Source organism: Sinohyriopsis cumingii, chromosome 11 (assembly GCF_028554795.1).
Source record: "Sinohyriopsis cumingii isolate HCF-2022 chromosome 11, ASM2855479v2, whole genome shotgun sequence".
NCBI lineage: Eukaryota > Metazoa > Mollusca > Bivalvia > Unionida > Unionidae > Sinohyriopsis > Sinohyriopsis cumingii.
In genome coordinates this window covers 4,283,081-4,310,798 of record NC_142971.1, presented here as the reverse complement: position 1 = coordinate 4,310,798, position 27,718 = coordinate 4,283,081, and the positions used below count along the sequence as shown (strand labels likewise).

General features: G+C 36.7%; 1 protein-coding gene across 1 annotated transcript in view; it reads left to right on the top strand.

The window, feature by feature from the left end:
* Window positions 1-27,718, top strand: part of LOC149787541 (uncharacterized) — a 591,304-nt gene that overhangs the window by 58,625 nt on the left and 504,961 nt on the right. The window contains exons 24-27 of the mRNA XM_089975575.1: window positions 173-319; window positions 6,903-7,501; window positions 9,295-9,506; window positions 11,579-11,757. Coding sequence (XP_089831701.1) covers window positions 173-319; window positions 6,903-7,501; window positions 9,295-9,506; window positions 11,579-11,757 — 1,137 coding nt within the window. The remainder of the gene's footprint in view (window positions 1-172; window positions 320-6,902; window positions 7,502-9,294; window positions 9,507-11,578; window positions 11,758-27,718) is intronic.

The window sequence follows — 27,718 nt, the reverse complement described above, 5'->3', positions numbered from 1 at the left end:
TTTTTTAGAAGAATGTATCATTTCTACTGCAAGGCTAGATGTAATTTGCGAAGAGTTTTTAAATGTGTTCAACCAGAATCATATAAGTTTGCCCATGTCATGGCATTAAAAATAACCTGACAGGTGTTTTTTTTGTTGTTGCTTAGAAGTTGATTTATGTTTTGATCCGTAGGAGGCGGTATCCTTGAATTAAATGTGAAGCACACTCTGACCGTTGATGGATTCATCAAAGCAAATAGTCTTCCTGTGGTCCCATCTTCATATCTGGCCAGTGGGGGCAGTGCTGGAAGCATTCTCATCAACACTGTCAATTTCACAGGTATTGTGTGTGCATGTGTGTGTCTGCTAAGTGCATGATCTTCACTTAATTTTTCTTTATAGTAATAATAATGGAATGTAGTGGAAGTCTGTAAGGTTCCACAAATATGTGTATGTATTTATGTACAAAATTTTGTGTTTGCAGAATTAACAGTATATAGTACTATTTTAAGGACTTTTTTTACTATATGCAGTTTGGTGATCAATGCTAATTGATAAAAATAATGCTGTAAAATTAAATGAAATTTGTGCAGGCCCTACATTTATTTCTTCATTAAATTCCTTATGTAGTTAGAAAAATTATCCATTATTTCACTGTATTTGAATGGAGTGTGGGTACTTACCCCATTCCTGCCAATTTACGGCTCTAGAATTGACCCAGCATTGATACACAAATTGTTTTTGAAAAAGCTTCAGTTTATGTTCTAATCCCACTTGCCTGCTTATATTGCATCATTCACTCAGAATGGTAAGTTTTTGTTTTGGTAAAACTAATTTTAATTCTGCAATACTTACGTACCACTTTTACATAGCTAACTTATTTTGTGCTGAAACTAACTGTCCGTTTGATGTGAATACATTCTCTTAGAGAGAAGAAACATAATGATTTTTGTTCTCCACTCTCTTATTTTGCACACTACTCTATATGTCACATGGTTCTATGTAGAAGGTCATCTTTTCACAGACAATTATGCAAGACATCAGAACTGTGCGGTAGGAGGGCTCTCTGAATGGGTGAGTGCAACGTGTTATCATGATGCACCCTAAGAGAAGGGTGTAACCCAGTGTTGGCATGTGCAACCTATGCAATGGCAGGGTACAATCCACTAGAAACTAGAGAAGCCAATTTCAATAGACAAGGCATGAATCTCACTTCTTTGTCTTGCAGAAAGAAGGTTCAATGAGTGATTCACATGGAGCTTGGTTAATGACCATAAGAAGCAAGATTTTGTCTGGGTGCAAGAAAGTGGGATACTGAACATCTTTTGGTCTTAAAAAGGAGCAAAAGGAAATCAGCAATGAAGTTAAGGGCCAGAGAGGATCAGCATGTTCCTACTGCAACAAACGCAGAAGATTCTCCACCAGTCATCATAGACCTTGGAAGTCTGAATGACACAACTGGCAACATGGCCTGCAAACCTGTTCTGGCAGATAAAATGATAGAGATGAGCCCAGCAAGAAGACGGAGAATGTGTGGACTGTTGTGGAGGAGGGATCCCTGGTGTAGCAACAGAGGTACTTCCTGTGAGGTAGAGACCTGAGTTGATCTATCAACAGGTTGAGGAGATTGATGGATCTTGATTCCTGGGGCCACAAATTAGTCATGAGAATGATCCAAGCAGTGAAGTTTTGACTCGTTGCAGAACTTATGGTAGCCATCAGAAGGGTGGAAAAGCAAATGCGAATAAACGATCCCACTGGAAGCTGACTGTATTGACTGCCCATACTCTCTGATCAGGTACAAATGCGTAAAAGGGAAGTTGTTGAGCTTGGTAGTAAATAGGTCCACTAGAGGTCTTCCCCAGAGGGAAAACATGGACTCTGCTACTGAGTGGTGAAGAGACCGTTCAGTTGAGGAAGGCTTATCTTTTCTGGATAGACTGTCTGCTAATATGTTATCTTGCCCAGAATGTGACTAACTTGGATTGTGAGGCTGCCCAGATGAAGAGGTTCCAGACATCCATGCATAGAGAAGGGACGTGTGTACCTCCTTGGTGTTGTAGGTAGGCTATGATGGATGTGTAGTCTGAGGAGACCATGACACATCAACCCTTTTTCATGTTAGCATACCCTTGCAATGCTAGAAATACTTCTTTAATTTCTAGGTTGTTGATGTGAAGGGACAATTCAGCCTTAGTCCAGGAACCATGGAGAATTATGCCCACAGGCTCTAAATAACCTGAGTGAAGACTTCTGGTGGGGAAGAGATTCTGAACAGCAGAACCTGGAACTTAAAAACTTCCTGGTCCAGGCAAAAACAAAGATATTTGCTGTGTGGAGTAAAAATGGGTATGTGTAAATAGGCATCCTGAAGGTTGATGGAGATGGCTCAATCAAACAGACAAAGCGCATTCCAGATTGAGGAGGTTGTCTCCATCTTTTGAAGGTTTCCTCTGACAGAACCTGGTTGAGTGGGAAGAGGTTGATAATGATTTGAAATTTCCCACATTTCTTGGTCACCAGAAAGATTCAGGAGTAGAAGGCAGGAGGCTGCTCATTTAAGACCATCTGAGCTGCCCCTTTCTGCAGAAGGGTGTGCACTGCTTCCCTTAATTACACCAGATTGGATTGGGGAAAGAGATTGTGTGTCCTTGATAGTGGGGGTTGTTCCTGACACTGGAGATGATAACCCTTGTTAACAATAGAGAATACCCATTCAATGTCTCGTAATGCCTGACCAAGCCCCTAAGAGACCTGGGTGAGCACCTACCAGGATGCGTGATGGAGATGCACGGCCGGAGAAGGGTTAGTTGCCAGCGTGCCCCATCCACTTTCCTCCTGGTAGGAAAGAAAGGAGGGTTAGAGAACTTCCTCATGGATCTGCAGTGACCTGGCCACAGTGGCCCTGATGAGAAAGTGGTCTAGCAGGAGTTGTGGACAGGACTAGGCTTGTGTCTGCTTGAAAAATTGCATATTGCCTCTGAAGGTGATTTGTCTGATCTCATTTCCTGGTCAAATGTGATGGACCGAGATTGGAGAGAAAAATCAATGTTGGTGATCCAGCAAAGCTGGATAAGCCAGGATATAAATGATGCTCCCAAGAGGGTCTTGGCTTCTAGAGGAGCAGCAATAGAAAGTCTTTACTACGATTAAACAGGACTTTCAAGGTGTACAATGCAGTCACAGCAGATGTGCATAAGTCCATCAGTAATGCCATGTCAACAAAGCGGATGCTGTGATGCCTGGCCACAGTAATGTGGCTGGATTCAAAGTGACCTCTCAGCATACTAAAGGAAGTTACTGAGAATAGGGTGGCATGCAAAACTGGCTATAAGGAACCAGTTTCCTGCTCCATGACATCAATTTTTTTTATTGGAAGGCATGCCCAGGCTCCCACAGAAATACTCATTTTGGCTGCATTTGCATATAAAGTAGGTTTGTTAGGCCAAAAATAAATCAGGGAAAGTACCCAATGCTTGAAGAAGAAATAGGGGTCTTAACGCTGAGAGATAAACAAACCATCCTCTATGTTGACGTACATTGGCCTTGTGAATACCTCTCTGATAATTCCTCAGTCATTGATGAATGTGGGAGAAGTAAGAAGTCTGGTTGAGCTGGTACCCCGGATATCTTTCCCACAATAGAAAGGATACTTATGGACTGTGTGCCAGGTGGGGGCACAAGTCTGGGGGGTAAGAGATGGTAAACCTCGTTACCACAGTAAAAAAGACCACACCTCCTCTTCCTCATCCATCTGAGCTGAAGGTGTCATTGCCACAGCTTCTGTTGAAATCTCACTGGAGGCAGTGAGAAGTATATCATCATAGTCAAGGATGCTTTGAATCGGAGAGGGGCTGGGCATGACTGTGTCCCATGACATAGGGGAACTCTGTGGCATGGTCCTTAGTTGATCATGAGTTACAGAGGGGAGGCAAGAATGTCTTTCTGCCCTGGATGATGCATCACTTTAAGCCTTCCAAAACGAAACCACCTGGTGTTACGATGATGGTGGGACACAAGCCACAGCATCACTTCAACTGTGAGGGCAAGATCCACTAGCTCATGAGTACATAATAGACCACCACTCCAGTGGCCTAGTGGTTAGAGCATCCACCTCAGATGCGGGAGGTCATGGGTTTGATCCCTGGTTGAGTCATTCCAAAGACTTATAAAAATGGTAGTAACAGCTGCCTCGTTTGTTCATTCAGCATTAATAATAATAATAATAATTAAGAGGTTAGTGTTAGGACTGGTCTGCCTGGTGTCAGGATAATGTTGCTGGGTGGGACATCATGTTACATGTCTGCAGCATGATGCCCCAGTGCTAGACATCACTTTAAACTGCCACATTGCGGACTACATTAAAAATCAAAATCTCAACACATCACATAATAGACCTAGGGCTTTTTGGTGGCCACACTGACCCATGGACTGTTCTGACATTATCCTGTAATAAGGAAATAATAAATTGCCTTGAAACTCAACTGATTGTATGCAGTGTCATACTGTATACACTTTTTTTGTGTGTATGCACTAAGAACACTGTTATGACGTTGCCGAGAAACTCACCTGCAAGCATGCAGGGTGTTAACCATGTACACACCTTTGTATGCACTAAGCACAATGTATACATAAGTAAAGAATCAAATTGACCTCCTGAAAAAATACCAGTAGTTTTCCCCAATTAAAAACAAGATAAATTACCTGTGAATTTGTTGATTAAAACAACATTCAAGTACATATGCAAATGTCAATGCATAGTGCAAACAAGAAGAATACAACGTGACTTTGAAGATAGAGGAAACATGTCTGCAACATTAAGCAGGCCTATTGTTATTTTCTTTATAACACAAGGACTTACCCATACCACAGTGTTTTAAATATGCAAGGAAAATGATGTCCTAAATGTGTGGCAGGTCCTGTTGTTATTTTCATTAGAACACAAGGACCTACCCATACCACAGTGATTTGTATATATGTAAAGAACATGTGTCCGACGCTTTTAAAGATGGAACATGTGGTAGCCTGTGAAGCCATAAAAAGAATAAAGTTCTGAAGGGAAGAAGACCACTGTTTGCGGTAAGTGCTACAAATGTAATTTCTTTGGTGACAGTTTTGGTAGACGTGTACACAGTATGGCATCTGTGAAAAAGATGACCTTCTACATAGAACCACCTGACATATAGAGTGGTGTGCAAAATAAGAGAGTAGAGTGCAGAACGTCATTCTGACTTTTTCTCCACTCTGGGAGGATGTATTCACATCAAACACAGTTTGTTTTTGGTACTGAAATAGGTTAGCAGCAGGATAAGTAAAATGCAGTATTGTATGCAGTCAGCAGGGTGTATTACACTGAATTGTATGCAGTCAGCAAGGTGTATTAACTGTATTGTATGCAGTCAGCAGGGTGTATTACACTGTATGCAGTATTGTATGCAGTCAGCAGGGTGTATTACGCTGAATTGTATGCAGTCAGCAGGGTGTATTACACTGTATGTAGTATTGTATGCAGTCAGCAGGGTGTATTACACTGTATTGTATGCAGTCAGCAAGGTGTATTAACTGTATTGTATGCAGTCAGCAGGATGTATTACACTGTATGCAGTATTGTATGCAGTCAGCAAGGTGTATTACGCTGTGTTGTATTACACTGTATTGTATGCAGTCAGCAAGGTGTATTACACTGTATTGTATGCAGTCAGCAGGGTGTATTACACTGTATGCAGTATTGTATGCAGTCAGCAGGGTGTATTATGCTGAATTGTATGCAGTCAGCAGGGTGTATTACACTGTATGTAGTATTGTATGCAGTCATCAGGGTGTATTACACTGTATTGTATGCAGTCAGCAGGGTGTATTACACTGTATTGTATGCAGTCAGCAAGGTGTATTAACTGTATTGTATGCAGTCAGCAGGATGTATTACACTGTATGCAGTCAGCAAGGTGTGTTACACTGTATTGTATTACACTGTATTGTATGCAGTCAGCAAGGTGTATTACACTGTATTGTATGCAGTCAGCAGGGTGTATTACACTGTATGCAGTATTGTATGCAGTCAGCAAGGTGTATTACACTGTATTGTATTACACTGTATTGTATGCAGTCAGCAAGGTGTATTACACTGTATTGTATGCAGTCAGCAGGGTGTATTATACTGTATGCAGTCAGCAAGGTGTATTACACTGTATTGTATTACACTGTATTGTATGCAGTCAGCAAGGTGTATTACACTGTATGCAGTCAGCAAGGTGTATTACACTGTATGTACTTCTCTTAGAGGAGAAGATTTTATCACTGCGTCAGTCACATTTTATTATGTTTTCCTTAAGCTTGTTTTAAAAAAATTCACTTACAATGAGAGTTCAAATTTCCTTCATATATGTAGTGGTAGTGGTCAAATAAATCATATATTTGTCTGAATTTAGATGATGATCCCTTGGTCATCCCTTGGTCATTTGTCTGAGGATTGGAGATGATGAATGATTGCATTTGTTCTGTAAATATAGATTATAACATTCAGACAATAGAGGAATCAAATTATGGTCTGAGCATTATTTTGTTTACACATTGAAAAGACAAACAATTTGAATTATAGTGAAATGAAAAAGTGATGATAAACACATGATTGCACAACAGTAGTACTTGTGTTACAGATATTGTATAGTAGCTTTTATCCAGATGCCAGTCATCTGGATAGTTCATTTATATGGATTTATGCCATGTTCCCTCAACAACTAAAGTCTCTAATATATTAAAAATTGAATGTTCAGAAAACATAATTTCTTGATAAAATGATTGGTTCCCAGTAGGCCTGGATAATTGGTAGTTTTCTGGTATTTGAGCCAAGAGTCTAATGTAGTGTTTCCCTGCAGCAAAGTTTGGTTGCATCACACCCTTCATCATTTAGTTTATCTTCATAGGTAGCCACACTGGTCACATCCAGGCTTTGGGTGGAGACGGAGACCCGGCTGGTGGAGGTGGTGGATCAGGTGGACGTATTGCCCTGTACCACTCTCGACACCACACCATCCCACCTTTTCGAGGTTCATTTGATGTTTATGGCGGAAAAGGCCAGGGAGGGTCAGAAGTTGGAGCCTCAGGGACAGTCTACATTAAGGACTCTGAAAGAAACCATGTTACACTTCAAGTTGATAACAAACAACAAAAATCCATATCTGAACATACAGCTGCACAAAATGAAGGTTATAGACTTGACCTGTCTACAGTGACCCCAGCCAAGTACAGCAAATCCAGTGATTATATGTCAGATGCTGGACACCATGTAACATCCAGCAGCAATGTGTATGACTGTAATTTTCCAAATTGGTGCCCATATCCAAATGATGGTGCTTCATACCTTCTGGCCAATCTCTTTGACCAGACACTAAGTAGTCATCCGCATCAACATTTCATGGCTTGGAGTAGCACGACAACTATCACCATTACCTTGAACAGAAGTTACTTCATCAACAAGATTAAGATTTACCCCATCAACTCCTCCATCAGGACAAAGTTTCAGGTATAAGCATACTATAAGCATTAGAACATTAAGACTTGAGAGTGGTTGAGAATAAAAAATATAAACTTAGAATTACCATGGAAACTTAGAATTACCATGGAAACTAAGAATTACTATGGAAAATGTTTCTGCTATTAATCAGTGTTGCAGTGAACCTCTGTTGTTATGGCATGTTGTCAGTAAGAGTGTTGTTATGGCATGTTGTCAGTAAAAGTGTTGTTATGGCATGTTGTCAGTAAAAGTGTTGTTATGGCATGTCGTCAGTAAAAGTGTTGTTATGGCATGTTGTCAGTAAAAGTGTTGTTATGGCATGTTGTCAGTAAAAGCGTTGTTATGGCATGTTGTCAGTAAAAGTGTTGTTATGGCATGTTGTCAGTCAAAGCATTGTTATGGCATGTTGTCAGTCAAAGCGTTGTTATGGCATGTTGTCAGTAAAAGCATTGTTATGGCATGTCAGTAAAAGCATTGTTATGGCATGTCAGTAAAAGTGTTGTTATGGCATGTTGTCAGTAAAAGTGTTGTTATGGCATGTTGTCAATAAAAGTGTTGTTATGGCATGTTGTCAATAAAAGTTGTTATGGCATGTTGTCAGTAAAAGTGTTGTTATGGCATGTTGTCAGTAAAAGCGTTGTTATGGCATGTTGTCAGTAAAAGCATTGTTTTGGCATGTTGTCAGTAAAATCGTTATGGCATGTTGTCAATAAAAGTGTTGTTATGGCTTGTTGTCAGTAAAAGTGTTGTTATGGCATGTTGTCAATAAAAGTATAATAAACAGCACCTTTTCTACTTTATCGTATCATTTGTACTTCATATCCAGTTTTACAAACCTTTGTCAATGACCCTCTTCTAACCAGACTTATGATGAGATTAAATAACAGATTTCCTTGATCTTGTTTTGGGACCTGATTAACAAGGACAATATTAAAAATCATGATGACAAGATAAATTCAGAATAGTTCCTGTCTCAGTTTGATGTCACTGACTGAATTGTCAGTACCATTATGTCATAGTAGGAGATTTCATGACAATGCTTAATATAAGTGGTTGAAATGTTATGACATATGGGGAGATCTCATACCTCATTTTTATGCATGACTGAGACATCAGTATCATTATGTTACAGCAGGGAATCATTCACTTAGTCCTCAGCATTGTTATATCATAGCCAGAGACATCATGACCCAGTTTGATGTTAGTAGCTGAGTCATTAGTATCGTTATGTCACATTGGAAAATTTCATGTGTGAAGGTGTTGTCAGAATCATTTTATAGCAGGAGACATCATGCCCCAGTTTGATGTTAGTGACTGAGTCTTAGGAATCATTATGTCACATTAGGAAATTTCATGTGTGAATGAGTCATCAGTATAATTATTTGATAGCAGGAGGTCTCAGGCTCTGGATTTAAGTGTGAATGTTTCATCAATATAATTATCGGCTAGTAGGAGATCTCGTCCTGGCTTTAACTAGTATATCAACATACATTAAAAGGGCACCACCTACCTTCCAGAGATGGAAAGACCATTAAGTTCATACGTATATTGATATGTATTGTATTGCAGCCTGTGTGTCATGAATTGAATCGATATGTGGCACAGGTGTATCTTCACCACCCCTACTAAACATGGCACAGGTGTATCTTCACCACCCCTACTAAACACTTATACATTTGGTTCTTGTGACTGATGAAATATTAATGGCACATGGATTTCTTTTCTTTTTTCCTTCTTTTTTGCATGGATATTTGTATCTAGTATTGTCACATTGGCTACCATATAATAAAATAATCTTCCAGATCACAGGACACTTGAACTCTATGAGTTTCCCAGTGACAACAGCATTTGTGATGCCCCCAAGCAGCATCATTGAGGGATCTTACCTGGATTTGCCATTGATGCGTACAGCTGACAAATTTGTCATTGAGCTGCAAGCCTTCAACGTTGCTTACTCTTATGCCAGTCTCAGTGAGATAGAGATATTTGCAGGCGGAGAAAAGATTGAAAATAGGTATTTATTTATTTCAGGACTGAAAGAATCCTAAAATTATATACTGTATGTTCCCTAATTAACACCCCAACTCTAATTAACACCAGCCTTCCCTTTATCAAGAAGAGAACATTTAAAACTTTCCAAAAATTGTCACCATTCTGTAATCTATAAGTGCAACAAAGGAATTAAGTAGTCCACAATGATATTTTTGATATAATCCCATTTTCATGTTTTCTGTCTAGATTATAAATCTAGGTGATATGGTGTTTGCATTTTGCTTCCACTAACATTATGCTTTTTAATTCAAATGATGCAGTGTAAGATCTGTGTGTTTTTCAATACCTGTCTGTTGCAGATCCATGATTACAACAAAATGGTGCAGCAGTCTCAGTTGATCGCACTGTTACAATGTATATATCAATGTATAAATTACTAAAGTAACAGGCACACATATAGCGTTAAACATGACAACATGATGTAATAGCTAGGCAGCAAGTTCAAAGACTTAACAGTCCTACTTCAAATCAGCTACCGAGTTGGAAAATGTGTTGATTGATTGATCTTTTTAACTGTGCTGAATTTTACAATTACAGAATTCAGCATCAGAATGACCCCTTGCTGTAAATGTGGTCATTATAGGAGAACATTGAAATAACAACTTTCATCTTTTAATTATGGTGCTCTAACCCACCCCCACTTTGGAAAATGCAATGCCCCAGGGGTATTAAATAGGGAATTTATGGTAGTTGTATGAGATTTTCATAAAACAGCAAAAATGTGGATTTTTCTTTCCATTGTTTGTACAAAATATATGGGCGATTGGTAAATAATTTTATTTTCCTGTCATTATTTTCAGCTTTTTCCAGTTTCTGGGACAATGTTGTTTTTTCCTGTAATTAAAATTATTGTAAGAGACACCTGATTCTGGTAATACATATTGAATGCTAATGGAAATACCAGTGCTTTGCCTGTTTTTCTTCATGAGCTGATAAACTTTATTACAACTCCATCTTGTTATAATTGTTCTTAGCAATGTTATTATTATTATTATTGTTGTTGTTATAATTGTTCTTAGCAATGTTATTATTATTATTATTGTTGTTGTTATAATTGTTCTTAGCAATGTTATTATTATTATTATTGTTGTTGTTATAATTGTTCTTAGCAATGTTATTATTATTATTATTGTTGTTGTTATAATTGTTCTTAGCAATGTTATTATTATTATTATTATTGTCATTATAATTGTTCTTAGCAATGTTATTATTATTATTGTCATTATAATTGTTCTTAGCAATGTTATTATTATTATTCTTATTATTGTCATTATAATTGTTCTTAGCAATGTTATTATTATTATTGTCATTATAATTTTTCTTAGCAATGTTATTATTATTATTATTATTGTCATTATAATTGTTCTTAGCAATGTTATTATTATTATTGTCATTATAATTGTTCTTAGCAATGTTATTATTATTATTATTATTGTCATTATAATTGTTCTTAGCAATGTTATTATTATTATTACTATTATTATTATTATTGTTCTTAGCAATGTTATTATTATTATTATTATTATTGTCATTATAATTGTTCTTAGCAATGTTATTATTATTTTTATTATTGTTGTCATTATAATTGTTCTTAGCAATGTTATTATTATTATTGTTGTCATTATAATTGTTCTTAGCAATGTTATTATTATTATTGTCATTATAATTGTTCTTAGCAATGTTATTATTATTATTATTATTGTCATTATAATTGTTCTTAGCAATGTTATTATTATTATTATTATTATTATTATTATTATTGTTATTATTATTGTTGTTGTTGTTATAATTTTTCATAGCAATGTTATTATTAATATTATTATTATTATTATTATTATTATTATTGTTGTTATAATTGTTCCTAGCAATGTTATTATTATTATTATTGTCATTATAATTGTTCTTAGCAATGTTATTATTATTATTATTATTATTGTTGTTATAATTGTTCCTAGCAATGTTATTATTATTATTAATATTATTGTTGTTGTTGTTAAGATGAAGTAGGTCTTGACTTTTTTTTATCATTGTCAGATATGATCACCTGGGGCTAAGTAGGACCTCCACATGGATCCATGCAAAGAATAAAGAACACACATTTGTGTTCAGTGAGATGAGACTTCTTGGTCAAAGTCACCTCTACTTCAAGTCTTTGACAGGGTTGACAGACTCGATTACTGTTGATGTGGGTCAAATAGTTGGGGACAAGACAGGTAATACAGTTTTCTCTCCACTCCAAAGCTAACTGAGTTTACTTCTGCACCCTTATATAACCTGGGTATGGACTTGGCTCCCATTCAATAACTTCCCCACCCCCATTGTAGGTTTTGTGCTTTATGTCCATCCGTATGTCCATTTCCTCACCCATCATCCAAGATGGCTGCTAAAACCCAGACCAAAATGAATCTTACCTCAAGTGGAACCCAATACCTGATAGGTTTGATGACCATGACCCTATCGTTTTTTTAAAAAATTTAAAATAATAATTTTGAAGCCTTTTGGACTTGGACTTACATAACTTATAAAGCATGATTATAAAAAAAATCTGGTAGACTGATACACAGTAATAGGAATACATATACAGTGGTCCCCCTCTTATACGGCCACACCTTCTGCACTCCAAAAGTGGCCATATAAGACAGGTGGCTTTTCCAGAGGGGAACTGTATGAGATTATCTGTACATGTATGTGTATATATTAATAAATCTACATATAGCTTAAAGCAGTTAATATCCTCATTTAAAAGTAGCATTAATTATCAAAATGTTCTTCTTGTCTTTAAAACAGAGTTATTTCAAGGTAAAATAAATTAATAATAGTTCTTATTCTTAGGTATGAAATGTGAGTGGGATATTGTTGGCATGCACATTACAAAACCACTCAAAAACGTTATTAAAATATTGGTACATATATGGTTTAGTGTTTAAATAATTCTCTTTCCATCTACTCCAGTTTTCCACTGCTGCAGAATATTCTCCTTATCTGTTATGATTTTGTTTATTTGAGTCTTTCCAACATAAGATTTATTGTCAAGTGAACTCTCCTCATTGTAGTCAAGTTGAATAACTTTTCATTCTTGAGTATTATTTCTGTGTTTAGGTGCTGACATACCAAAGTTTTCTAACAGTATATTCCTATGTTGCTAATTGTACAGTATTGCAGTTTAATTATGCAGACAAAACTTATGTAGAATAAATGAAATTCGTTGTTTGTCAAGGATGTGCTACAAGTACTGTCATTTGATCTTACAGTCTTTGTCTGGTACCCTGTTTTGTTCAAGGTTAATTTCTCTTTGTGTGTTAAACCACAAGATCTATATTTAGCGTATGCTGCCCATGTTATGATTTTGACAATTACATCTGGTCATTAAAAAGAAAAACACCCCAAAAAACCCAAAACAACCCTGCTGTGTGAAGCCCAAAACATTGCTGATCCCATTTCCTCTAAATGTTGGCCTTAACAATACTAACCTTAGTGGTACATATACTTTAGCCAGTTTGAGTAACAAAAACTTGATATTGGGAAACAGATGTTGGGAAAGATAATCTGATTACTTACCTTACCGTATTGATTCTCTATTGGTTCTGGACACATATTAATAAAATGTGACCACATGTAAATTTTACATTTGTGCACTAATATGTTGTCTGCTGCTTGGGTTAGAAGGGTGGCCTTTCTTGAGGGGTACTTTTGAATATAAACTCTGTGCCAAGGGATTCACATGGTTAAAAGGTTGGCCACTGGTTGGCAGGTCGTTAATGAGGGGGACCACTGTATCCCTCATTAAAATGTTGTAGTTGGTGTCAAAAACCACTGAGCACATGTATGGAACGTATGGAACTGTATGCTAGTGACAGCTGCATTATTTATTGAAAGCATTATTGCAAGAATTGTGAATGTATTAAAAACATGGTATAGTGGAACTGATCAAAATTTGTCAAATAATAACGTTTTGAAATGAAAAAACCCTTGAGATACAGGGCTTCATCCAGTATTATAATACATTGGATCAGTCAAAACCAGTGGTTTAATGTTGGTCATGGGGTCTAGTGGGATGTAGTAATTTTTCAAGCACTTTTCTGATCTGCAGTGGGGTGTGTGTTTTACATACACAGATCTTGTTTTTTTAATGCCCTCATCTGCTTGCAGTTGGGCATTTTGATTTGGTCCAATCCATTTATCTGCCTGAAAATTTCCTTGTTAGCAAGATTGCATAAAAACCACTAGCATCGACAAATAAAAATGTTATGAGCATTTTTGTATGGATATCTAAATGGCATGATGAGATTTTGAAGCCAATTTAGCGGTTTTAAAATTTTGTTACAAACATTTTTTTGTACTGAAAACCATGGTAGCACTATTAAGCAACAATAACTTGAGGTAAAGAAGTTTTGGTGGCTTATTATATTTACATGTAAATGACCTGATTAGATTTTCAGGCCATTGCAAGTATATTTGCATTAGTTACACATTTAGGAACTTAGTAATGTATACTTTCTGATGAATAACTTGTTAGCATTATAAAGGAAAATCCACATGACAAAAAGAATTGACTAAGCATGTTTGAATGCATGTGCTGTTGATGGATTAGAAGTAATTTCCCTGATTTATAAAGTAAATATTTGAATGTTTTGGACATTTTGGGGGGTTATCACGAGCAGTTGGGGCATTTGTGTTTTCTCTGAATTCAGCTGCTTGGTCTTCTCTTGAACCAATAAACTTTGAGGGACTTTTGTTTTCTTTGATCCACAATTTTAGTATTAACAATATCTTACCTGACATAATTGCATGACTTTATTTTTTCATGTTGTAAAATCTCATCCATTCACTGTGAATAACATCCTTTACAGACTGGAGCATTGTCACCAAGACTTGGACTGCTTGTGAACCTTGCATGTGCCTTTGCAAAACAGTTATCTTTTTCAAGTATGTCATGTTAATGACTGTCATTCTTAACATGACCAGAGAAAAATTGTTTGTTGTGAGTTAAAACAGTTCTCCCTTCAACAGTATTTCATCTGGTGCATCATTCATTTGTCTCATCTTCTGTTTCTGTACTGGTTACCCCAACTCTTTGAGTAATTAGTTCATGAAAGGTATTCTTGGGTTACCACATAGTATCCCATGCTTTAGGGATTAGAGTATGCCATTCTTATTTTTTTTAAATATTATTTCATCGGTGTGTCATGTGTGTTATGTTATAATGAATCATAAGCCCTACTGCAGTTAATAGGAATTCATAATTACCTTAATTAAATAAGTTTTTAAAAATCAGTACTATGTGGGTTTTTTAACTATTGTATTTTAATATGACATATGACACTTCACATTGTTATTATGAGTGTTTTGCATTGTTCCTACAAAGGTTAACAAATGAATATCTCCGTTATTGAAAAAAAGTAGAGTGAGAAGGCAGGAAATGCCTCACGAGTGAATTTTTGTGTATATTGTACAAATACACCGTGGTTTATATAGCATGCAGTACATACAAATGAATGAGTTTCACATATGAAAATAATACTGTATTGTTATTATTATTATTGTTACTATTATTATTGTTATTGTTATTATTATTGTTATTATTATTGTTATTGTTATTATTATTGTTATTATTATTGTTCTCCTTAAGATAACTTTTATTTCAGAGAACATTGTCAAGAAGAGCCCTTGTGACACTCACCCAAACAGCCTCACATGTTCAGAGTGCATATGTAAGAATCATTGTACTTTGTGCACAGTATGGACCAATGTAATCTGGAATCTAGCTGATTCTAGATGTATGTATAGAGTAGAAAGACACTTTATTGCTATTTGTGACATTGTGTAGTAAGGAGTTTTCCACTGTAGCTTGAGGGACTTTAGGTTTTTTTCCCCTTCATCAATCCCCCTCATCATCTGAATTTTCAGGTTTTTTCTCATATAGAGCCCCAAGAAGAAACTGACTGTAAGAAGACTAGTTCTTCAGCTTGGAACAACCCTCACAGGTCCCAGGAGCCTTTGAGACCAGTCTCTTTGGAGACAGGTTAAGTCCCCTCCTATCGGAGGGAATGAACATTTAAAGAGAAGATTGCCTACCCCACAGTAGTGTGATGTTTTTCCCCACAGGGAAGTGTGATGCTGCCTTCCACAAGAAATGAACATTAGGGTAGTATGCCACACCTACACTTCAAGGAGTAGCTGCACTGCACTTAACACTTCCTGGGTAGCATGTCATGCCCTCCCAAATGGGAAGTGCAGCACTGCACCATGGTGAATATGAAGATAAACTTGGCTTTGACATACTTGTACCAATCACCGACTAAACATCAGTCTAGTCAACAGTTGATGTCTGATGATTGGTCACAAGGCAATGTGTACTGATCACTGATCAAGTTCATCAATGTAACCACTCAATGTGTTGGGACTAGTCACTAGTCACATCATTCTCAGTGCCTGGCCAGATCATACCAGTTATCAGGCCACTGATCATTTTGTCATCACTGACTTTACACCAGTTATCACTCACATGCCTTATGGTTTAGGGATAGGGATCAGATTGAGATCCCTACTGACCATCATACCCTGTACATGATTTTGGTCCAGGCTTGGGAAGCACATCAGCCAGATTGGTACCTCTCTTTCCTATTATCCTAATGCATCTGTATGGGATTTGTGGCCCTCCACCTGAGGGTAATTGGCCCCTTATGCCCCTTTGGGTTACTGGATCCTGGACCAAGAGCAGCAGAGGTGATGCATGGCTTGTGTCCTGCCATCACCTTGATGTGTGGCTTCCAGCAGGAAGGCTGGAGGGATAGCAACATGTATGGAAGTCTTTTCTTTATCCTGGAACTTCTGGAATACATAGACACCCTACTTACCATGGTGAACAAGCACATCCTGATTTTTCATTCACATTGAAAATACCTCCTCTTTTTCTTGGAACAGGAAGTTTTCAGTTCTGGATATTGCCAATAGGAACGGCTTCTGCACCGGTCTTCACTTGAGTCTTAGTAGTTGTTGCATCCAACATGCAGTTACTGGGAACCCATATTCTGCAGTATATCAATGACTGACTGATCCACAATGTTTAAATTCATCCCCTTCATCAGGATCTGTTTTTTTATTGGTTCACAGTAACTTGGTTGGGTCTTTTACCCAACCTTGATAAGTAGGAACTCATTTCTATCTCAGGACTTCATTTACATGGGAATGAACTTCCTCACAAACCAGAACTTAATCCAGGTCCTAATGAGATGGCACTTATATGGACACTATGAGCACTCTTGGAATCCTTGAATGTCATTGCTAATCTGTTTCCATTAGGCTAGCTCTCTATGCACTCTCTACCACTTTTCCTTTTCACAAGGCGGAAACCACATAGATTCTGTTTGCTATGATTTCTCTATGACCAGATTTTCATCACTATTTGTACTGGTATATTAATCAGGACAGATTTGTAACTCGGGTCCCCATGCATGCCACTGACTCTGGCTTCTATCTGTTTGCTGATGCATCTGATTCTGATTGGAGTGCTTATTTAGACAACATTTCCACCATAGATTATCTCTGACATTCAGGAGGCATGTATGCCCCTTCCTTTCGCATGGAAGTCTGGAACCTTCTGGGCCACCTCAGAGAACATCACCCTTTGAGTTCCCAACATTCCAGGGAAAAAGAATGTTTTTGCAGACAGTCTGTCCAGGCCAAGCAAAACAGTCCTCATGGAATGGACCCGCTGCTTCATATCAGAGTTCATTTCCTCACTATGGAGAAAGTCTCTGTTTGACTTGTTGCATCTAGGCTCAACAACAGATATCCTTTCAGGACCTCACACTCAAGACTATTTTTTACTCACTGTGGTGTCTGCAAGATGTTGCAATGAAATTCATGCATTGTCAGTTGATGCTGGCTGTCTCAGGTTTGATGGCGGTTATGATTTCTATTCTCTCATTTGTCAACTGGGATTTTTTGCCAAAAATTACCTTCAGTAGCATTATCACCAACAGAAATTCCCAGTCTCAGTTGAATCTATGCTGGGAGATGATCCAGAAAGGTAATGTAAGGGCATTGTATTTCTAACTAAATGCCTTAGACGGGAAAAAAAAATGGTCTTTTTCTTTCTCTAAAGGGCTCCATGTATATTTTGGACTCCACTGTCTCACAGTGAATTGTCACCACAATCAAAACAGCTTAAGAGTCCTTACCAATAGAGACCTCTCTTGTATGAAACTAAAATGCCAACAACTTAAAGCCATTGCTGCCTCATGGGCTACCCTAAATCACTCTTCCTTGGAGGATGTCTTGAAGGCAGCAATTTGGCAATTTCATACTGCCTTCTTTTACCTCGGCTGATTAGCACAACAAAGCCTGGTCATTTTATCTCTGTGGACCCATATTTGTGGTACATGTGGCCCAGTGGAACAAAAATAATTTGTAAAGTGGAACTCTCCCTCAAATGGCAAATAGACTCCATTTTTCTGTTTTTGTATCAGTTTAACTCATCAGCCTATTGACCCAGCTGTCAAATTCAGCCAAACAATAGTGACAAGTAAGATATTGCTGCTACTAAAATGTTTTTGGTGGGTGGGTGGATGGGATAAAACCATTTTTCATTATGCAGTATGTACCCATTGATATTGCTGAATGCCTTCCTCCCACTCAGCTCTGATGTCCTGGCATAGTATCTGTTAAAAAGATGACTGCTTTGCACAGGCACATAAGTGTACCATGTCTTTTGACAATTTTTCACCGTGATGTTTTAACTGTGAAAAAGCAAAGCCACCCAATAGCAATGGGTAAGTATTGCATAATCAGAATTAGTTTTATCCCCTTCAGAAACTACATTTTAGCTTTTTGGCTCCTCTTTTGACAAATGTTAGACGGGTTCTAAAGCTGAACTTTTCTATATGCTATCTAAATTGACAGGACTTGTTTTTCTATTACAAGAGGAAGACGTATGTCTGGATTTTAAACAATCAAGGACTTTCTATATCACATTACTAACAAAATTTAATTTCAATCATCTTGCAAATTTTTCTTTTCCTTCTGATTAGTTGAGGGTGCTTTAAGAAACCAATCCCTTCAGTTTTGCTTTATTATTGCTGCTCAATTTATTTCACTTGATTTTGTCATTGTTTGCATTCTAGGAAGTATTATGTAGTTTTACAACCCTTAAGAGTATAGTTAAATTCTATTTTTGGGTACAATATACATTATTATGAGACAGCCTTGTTGAAACATACCTCAGTATAAGGTGGCCTAATTTACCGGTACTTGCAGTAAAGTCACTTTTATAATGCTGATTAACAGTACTGTAAACAGGGACTCCTGTATTGTAATATTCAATTACATGCTACACGTATACGGCCATGTATTGTTTACTTTAGCCAATTCTGCAGTCACATAATTAGTTTTTTTGAATAAGATATATAACTTTTTCTTATTCACACAAATCTTAGCATGAAAGCAATCTGCAAAGTTAAAAAATTGATTGATTTGATTTTGTATTACATCCTTTTGTGAACAGTTTGACATGGATTACTTGAATTATGTGAAAAAGTTTAGGAATATTGTTTGTTACATTTTCCTTAAAAATGGAGAGAAAGGAGGATAGAGATTATGGTGGTAATCAGTTTGTTGTTTGCATTATCATTTGAGTCAGAACATTAGCAGCATCTTTTCTTCTAGACAATTAAACCTTTTAGGTCTCAAATTTGATGTTGAGGTATAATAATAATAATAATATAATAATAATAATAATATAAATAATAATAATAATAATAATGACTTTTTTAGTTTGAAATACAGAACAAGCATTTTCAGTCTTTGGTGGTCTATATACAAATGGTTTTTGGATGTCATGTTTCATTTCTAGCCAGATTATTTCCATACCAATTTCCTCAAGATCATATCATTTGAAAGGAATGCCATTTTAATGTAAACATGAAGTTCACCACCCTTTTGGAAAAGTCATTCTTTGAAAACTGCACCAATTTCTGGCCTACAAGTCGATGCGGAGTATAAGTTGAATTCACTAATTTTGTAAATTTTCCAAGTTGGTCCATATATAACTCATTTAGGAGTATAAGACGAGGCCAGTCGATACCTTGGCTTCGTTTTTTACGCTATTATTACTTCCGGTTTCATGACTATTAATGGTATCACTGTATGATATTCCATATTACCAGCAATTGTGAATTTGCATTACCGATGCTAACATGCTTGTGATTTTACTCCTGTACAAGGCACTGCTATATTCCATTATCAATTGACACAGCTGAATAAACAGTCCATGGTTGCTTTAATTATGATATTCCATTGCAACAAGAGCCACGTGGCTGTGCATGCTATGTACATGTTAATTAAATGTCTAAAGCTTTAACCTGATTATTCCAGTTGAAACCAGTCTTGAGTGCAAGATTCAACAGATGAAAACTCAGTGAGCCTGACAATAGGGAAATGAGGCTATCCATAGGGAAATCAGAAATGTGAAGAAAATTAAGAGACAGAAAACAGAAAAGTTACAGACTAAAAATAAATAAAAATGCTTTTTATTATACATCTATGAAAAGCAGTATTAAATTTACACAAAAGAACAGTTTTATAATACATATTATTTAACATGTCAATTATAAATGAAAGCACATTGATGTTGTAATTCATTTTATTACCTGTTGTAGAACTGTTCCATATTCTAATTAAGAAAATAATGATTAAGAGTTCACTTAATCATCTCCAATATCTGAAAATCCCTTGAAGTCTGTCTTCCGTATCAGAATGAAAAATGTTGGTCATTTCCAAATTGTCACTTAATCTTGTCTTGGACATACTCACGAAAATTGTTCAGTTTTTCCAGAAAGTCTTAACTGGTAGTTTCTGTGCCATAGTAGTGCATTGTCTTATACTAAGTCCCCTTCTTTGCATGAACCTAAAACACCATGACACATTTCCACTGAAACTTTCTAATCCTAATTCAGTTGTGATTTCCTTTGCCTTGAGTCTGAGATCAACAGGGTTCATTCCACAACACATAGTGCATTGTGTCAAGACATATTCTTCTAATATATCCTCAATATTAATCCATCTTGCTAATTGCAGCCATGATTTGCTTTCTTAGTTTTTTTTATAGTGCACAATGCATTGTAACCTTAACTTTACGCCAGTCCCAGACACATTTTTCACTTACGTCATATTCCTGCGAGCAGCCATATTCCTACCTTTCTCTTCTGCAAACTTTACAACTTCCAACTTAAAAGCCACTGTGTAAGACTTGTGTGATTTGACAGGAGGCATTGTGAGATAAGTTGTATGATTTGTATGGGGATATTTATATGAATGATTATGACTGAAAAGATTGATCAAAACTCATTAAAACATTGCTAGTACTATAGCAATGAAAACAATGCCCACGGCTAAATTCATTATTTACATCCAGAGAACGCAGTGGGCATCATTTCCAGTGGTTCTTAATCCCATTGATATTAAAAATGGGTAGCATAATTGATTCAGATTAATGATAAAGAACAATGGGGTACCAGCAATACAGTAACTAGTATCGGTAGCCAAAGCCAATATCAGGGTTTAAGCAGTTGCGGCAACTGGCTTTGATTGTTGATGGAAACCAAAGACCAATTCATCAACTATAATCAAAGAGAGACACCAAAATAACAGCTGGTTAAGAATGAATATAGATTATGTGTTGACATTACAATTTGCATTAAACTGAAATGCGAAACTAAAAATAGATCATTGATGATCTATGAGTAGTTCATCCATATACATGTATCTGATTTTAGTTTGGTTTAAACATATTTATTTGAGAAACTTTGTCAAATACAATTATAAACATATGATTTGGAGGATTCAGTAGAAAGCATAATCTATGGTATTTTATCAATAATCATAGAACGCCCAATTTAATATGGATTATATCCCTTTTTAGTATAAATTAGATCAATGAAAAAGTTATGCTGATAATCGCTTACGTGTGTCCAACAGTATACTGGAAAACCAAATATCAATGGACCAGTTGCTAAAATGGGTATGGTTGAACAGGATGAATAAAACAAACTTATTTCATATCTTTGTTTAGGAACAAAAAATTAAGCTTTGAATTAGTACAGTACACTATAGAGTATAGACCATAAATGTGCTATGCAGCCTGGTGAATTTTTTACCAGTAATTCTTTTATTTCATGTTTGACAAATACAAGCAGAATGCAAACTAAATAATGACAATACTTATAAATATAAATGCAGTCATATTAGTTTATAACAATTTATTGACATAGTAATTTAACAAGAATTTGTATTTCTGTGTGACCTGTTTTTGATTATGCCGATTATAGAGCAATTTTAATAGCATACGGGGTACTGTAATCCATATATAAGTCGATGCAATTTCAATGACATAATCCATATATAAGTCGATTTGGAGTTGAAGACGAAGACCTGACAAGTCAAAAAGTCATGTCAAAAAGTATTGACTTGTAGGCCAGAAAATACGGCACTTAGGAATTTTAATTTTATCATTATGAAAAAGTCACTGCATGCAAAAATATCAGATACTGATTTATTTTCTGAAAGAAGTAATGTGACTTTGTCCAGTTTTGGAAAAAGATAATTGATATTCAGATGGCAGATTTTAAGACTTTTGTCTTTAAGCGACTGATTTTAATACAATTCTAAATTGTGACGGTTTTGAGATGAATGTGGAATATCTGAATTAATATTTTCACTATATTAACCATGATATTCCTCTAAATTGTGTTCTCTACAGTGTCCTAAATCATAACTAGCAACTGTTTTTCAGGAGATTTTTTAATGAGTTAGAAACATTAGCACATTCAGTAGTTATCTCAGTTTCAGTTAACACATTATGGTCACTTTGATTGATGGAAGCACTTAATGGAATTGCACCAGAGATAATTCCATGGCATCATCACTCATTGGGGCATCTTTTGTTTGTTTAATGTCATCACAGGGAGAATCACACTTAGTAGATCTTAAAGCAGGTTTTGAAGATTTTGGAAAAATGTGTTTGGTTTTGAAACTTATGGCCCAATTTTCTTAGCCATTATCCTAATACTGCATATTTGAGTTGAAAATTTCACGGTGTTTTGCCTTATGTCAATATTGTAGACAGACAACATATTTTACTTATGTGTCTGCATGCTTCTGTCTGTTCAAAACAGTTGAAACATCTGATTTCTGATGATGGTTACAATTTGCATGGTCCCTATCTTGTTGTGATCTATGTTTTTGTGCCTTTTAGAGGATTTGCAACTGTTAGCTGTCTCAGGAAAATATCATTTATTGTATATCAAAGGTGGGATAAACCCATCTTATTCAGATGGATTTTGTCTTTTGCCATTAGGTATTCCAGGAACAAAACCAGACTTGGTCACACATCCATGTTCAATGTCTATCATTTTGTAATTCCGCTCATGACATAGATGTTCATTTAGAGCATTCAACTCATGAATGTCTGAGTCGGTTCTTAGGCATGCACTGCACAGAGAGACTGAGCAATTAGGATTTTCCAAGTAAGTTGTTTAGGATGTTATAAAAATTGGTTTTTGTCTGGTCAATATCAGCATTATTACTTACTAACCAATGCTGATTTATAATGGTGTTATATTGAAAAAGGTAAATTTTTACCATGGCATCAAATATATGACCAGTTTCTGCTCCATATAAACACTTAACTTGAACCCAAGGTTTCAGACCTCTTTCATAACATATTTAATAATGGAGTCTCCAATTATGAGTGTTTTTTTCTGGAATTATCATGTTCATTGATGTTTTCTTCTCTGTCTTTGGTAGAATCCAGTGTATTATGAAATTTATTAGCTGTCATGTCTATGGTAGAAAGACACTTTATTGTTGTTTGTGACATTGTGTAGTAAGGAGTTTTCCACTGTAGCTTGAGGGACTTTAGGTTTTTTTTCCCCTTCATGCTGGTTGGGTTTGGAATTCTTATTTTTCTTCTGATCATTTTGTTTTGTTGTCATAAACCTCCTCATTTCACTGATGTGCTTTTGTGATTTCTCTATCAGTATTGACAATTTCTATTTTCATATTTATAATGTTTTCCTGCACTGCTGCTAAAACAACAGGATGCATGCTGTTTGAAGCAGCACAGCCATATTTAAGCTCAATAATTTCTGAGAGGAGTGAATCTTTGTTTTTAATGAAATATTTTACTTTTCTCTTTCATGTTTGTATTGTCATCTTCTAGAGTAATGCAAGGGCTTAATGAATTACTTAGGTCACATCTTATGGTTTTATTTGCTTTTTCAAAGCTCATAAATTTTATATTGAAATCTGATAAGTGTTCTTCAAATTTTTTATGTTTATTTCTTGCTTACTCCTGTTTAGTTTTTAAAGAATCACATTCCTTTGACAGTTTATTTGCTTTTGCTGTCATTTGTGCAAGTTCTTGTAGAAGAAATTAGTTTTCCCTAATTTGGGCTGTTTTGTCTTTTTCACAGCCTTTAATTGCTCCCTACATTTCAGAACTTGATCTGACCAAGTATCAGCCTTTGTCATGGCCTTGTGGAGCAATTTATTATTGTCTTCTTTAGCTAACTCAAATGATATTTCCTGTGGTCTTTAGCTTCAGGTTTGGTGAAGGGGGAAGATCTTAAGTGAATTTCTCCCAGAGTTAGTTGGTGTAAGAACACATATTTCCATGTTGATTCCCAATGGCACTTGTACTGAAATCTTCCTTGTGTTAAAAAAAAACCATGATGTCACAGTGCCCAGCTGCTGCCATATTGTTTTTGGACAAAGCACCGAGACACTCTTAGTAACATGTAGTAATTCATGACATATATGCTAAAATAAAGTTGTTATTTGCACTTCCCTCACTATGTAATGTTTTGATATAATCAACTATAATGAGTTTGTACAGTAATAATTTTGTACATTTTATTTCTTTGTTATCCTTTTGTATTTTTTCAAATCTACATTGAGTAAAACATTTATGAACACATTAAAGGAATATATATATATATATATATATATATATATATATATATATATATATATATATATATATATATATATATGTATGTATCTGTGTTTGTGTGGATGTGTGTGTCCCAAATGAATGTGTTGAAACCAGTAATGTTCATTTATATGTACTCTGTTTCCTTTTCAGTTGGCTTTTGTGTGTAAAATGTGTATCATTTTCAGGGTGGCTGTTGTCATTAGGGACAGCAATTTTTGTATTGCTGTTTCCATCAATACATGCATACGATTATACTTCCTGACAAAATGTAGTTTTATATGTGTTTTAATTAAGGAAATGTATTATCCACGTAATATAAATATATTCAACGAGTGCTGTTGTTTTCAACACCATAACTCTAATGAAAATAATGCATTCTTATATGTTTTAAACTGTCATTCAGAATTAGGATTTGATTGTAAAACTGACATTGAAATAAACATATAAATTTTCTCTCTTTTCTAAACTTTGTTACCAATTAGCACATCAGAATCAGAAAAAGGTAATAAAATCACTAATGCGTAATACAAAAAAACAACAAATAAAAAAACAAAAAACACTGACACATTTTTTAAATATGTGGAATATATATGCAACATTTGTAGATTCTGCATGCATAACATCACTTCAGCTAAGCAGAGTGTAATTTTCTGCACTATGCAAAATATAAGAAAAAGTCACTTTCCTAAATACTTCCCTCTCTATTTAAATGTAAAACATTAATCAGATATAAGAATACTTGATTGACATTATTTAATTTAGGAGGGGGGCAGCTCCCTTTGGAATTTTCATCAAAAAATATTCAGGGTATTTGTATCGGTGATGAAATGCAAGCAATTTGTGTATTATACTGTTCTAGAAAGATTCATCAAATTTGATTACATGATTTATGCAGTCTGCAGGCTTGACCACCAAAGTAACTAAATATTGGAATGCACATCTGTATTCAGATGAACAAATTTAGCACCTGGTACATGGTTTTCAGTAAGAACCGTAACACAGAAAAGATCACTAATGCCATTACACCAGTTTGCTTTGTCTGAATGGCTATTTTTAGAAACTGATATCACTGCGTGTGACGTTTCACGAAGGTAAAACGTACAAGCGCCATAGGAGAGAGTTTTACATGACCCTCTGTTAAACAAGCAGTAGCCCCACAAGCAAAGATTGGTTTGGGGTGCTTACTGGCCTGCAAAATATTCAAAGTGTTTCCATAATAACTTCTTCCGAAATAAATTTCTGTAGCTAGGAGACGAAACTTAATTTCAGTTCATTCTTTAGGCCCCTGAAGAAGTAAAATTGTTTGTGGAACTATAAAGAGTCACTGCAACTTTGTAGGACTGCAAATGTTCGGGTGAATTCAGAATTTCGAAGATGAAGCCATGATGCTTTTTATCAGTTGACCATAAATTGAAGTCAGCTCATTATGCCATTGATATAAGCTTCATATTACAAAAAATTACTGAGTTTGTGTTGTACTCATCATCATCATCATCATTGGTGACTCGGTCTCGAAAGACCATGCGAATAGCGCCTTTGAGGTGTTGTCTGTCTCTGTTGGCATTGTCTGCTGTGGCTGTGCAGGCCTATACATGAGTGACAGTCCCTGTTGCAGTTGGGGCAGACATACTGGGAAGTCTGCGTTACTGTGGTTGCTGCTGCGTTCTTCTTTCTCTTACGTTTCTCTGCCGCCAACTGGTCTCTCCTCGCATCAGCGACTGATATGCCATTGTTTACCATCAGTCTCCAGGTGCCTCGGTCCTCGGCCAGCTCTTCCCAGCCATCGGGTGAAATGTTGCATGCCTTCATGTCCCTCTTGCACACATCTTTGAAATGGAGTGACGTGCGTCCGACTCTTCTCATGCCAGTGGCCAGCTGTCCATATAGGATGTCCTTTGGCAGCCTTCCATCCTCCATGCATTGGACGTGACCCAGCCATCGAAGGCGGCGTTTAATTAGCAGGGAGTAAATGCTGGGGGTACTTGCACGCTGCAGGATCTCGCTGTGTGGAACACGGTCTTGCCAGCTGATTTTCAGGATGCGTTTTAGGCACCGTATATGGAAGGAGTTGAGCCGGCGTTCTTGCCTCATGTAGGTACTCCAGGTCTCACTTCCATATGGAAGGGTGCTGAGAACGCAGGCCTGGTAGACTCGGACCTTGGTGTGCTCTGTCAGCGCGTTGTTTTCCCACACCCTCTTCGTTAATCGAGCCATAATGGTGTTTGCCTTTCCAAGCCTTCTGTCCAGCTCCATATCAATCGAGAGAGTGTTGCTGATGGTTGACCCTAGGTAGGTAAAGTTGTTGACTGCTTCCAGGGTGACACCGTTGATTTTGATTGAAGGGGCAATGGTGGTATCTTGCACACTGACATTTGTTTTTTCCAAGCTGATGGTGAGACCAAACTGCATGAAGGCAACAGCAAAATGGTCTCCCAGTCTCTGGAGGGCTTCCTCGGTGTGGGCCACAAGAGCTGCGTCATCTGCAAAAAGCATCTCCCTGATGAGCACAGCTCTCACTTTGGTCTTTGAGCGCAGTCGTGCCAGGTTGAACAGCCTCCCGTCGGACCTGGTGTATAGATATATGCCATCTGTGGACGTGTCGAAGGCGTAGGACAGGAGCAGGGAGAAGAAGATCCCAAAATGTGTTGGTGCCAGCACGCAGCCCTGCTTCACACCACTGTTATTTGGGAAGGAGGTTGAGGAGGATCCATCATACAGGACTGTTCCCTTCATATCTGCATGGAAAGAGATTATCATGCTGAGGAGTTTTGGGGGGCAACCGATCTTACTCAGAAGTTCAAAAAGGCCCTTCCTGCTGACCAAGTCAAAGGCCTTGGTGAGGTCGATGAACATCATGTAGAGTGGTTGACCTTGCTCTCTGCTCTTCTCTTGGAGTTGTCATAGGCAGAAGATCATGTCTGTCGTCGACCTGCCTGCTCTGAAGCCGCACTGTGATTCCGGGTACACACGGTCTGCCAGCAACTGCAGCCTGTTGAGTATGATGCGGGCGTACACTTTACCAACAATACTCAAGAGCGAGATCCCTCTGTAATTATTACAGTCACTGCGGTCGCCCTTGTTTTTGTAAAGGGTCACAATTGTGGCATCATGTCTTGGGGGACTACTCCTTCCTCCCAGCAGCGGCAAAGTAGCTCGTGCAGTAGTTTAATCAATGCTGGTTT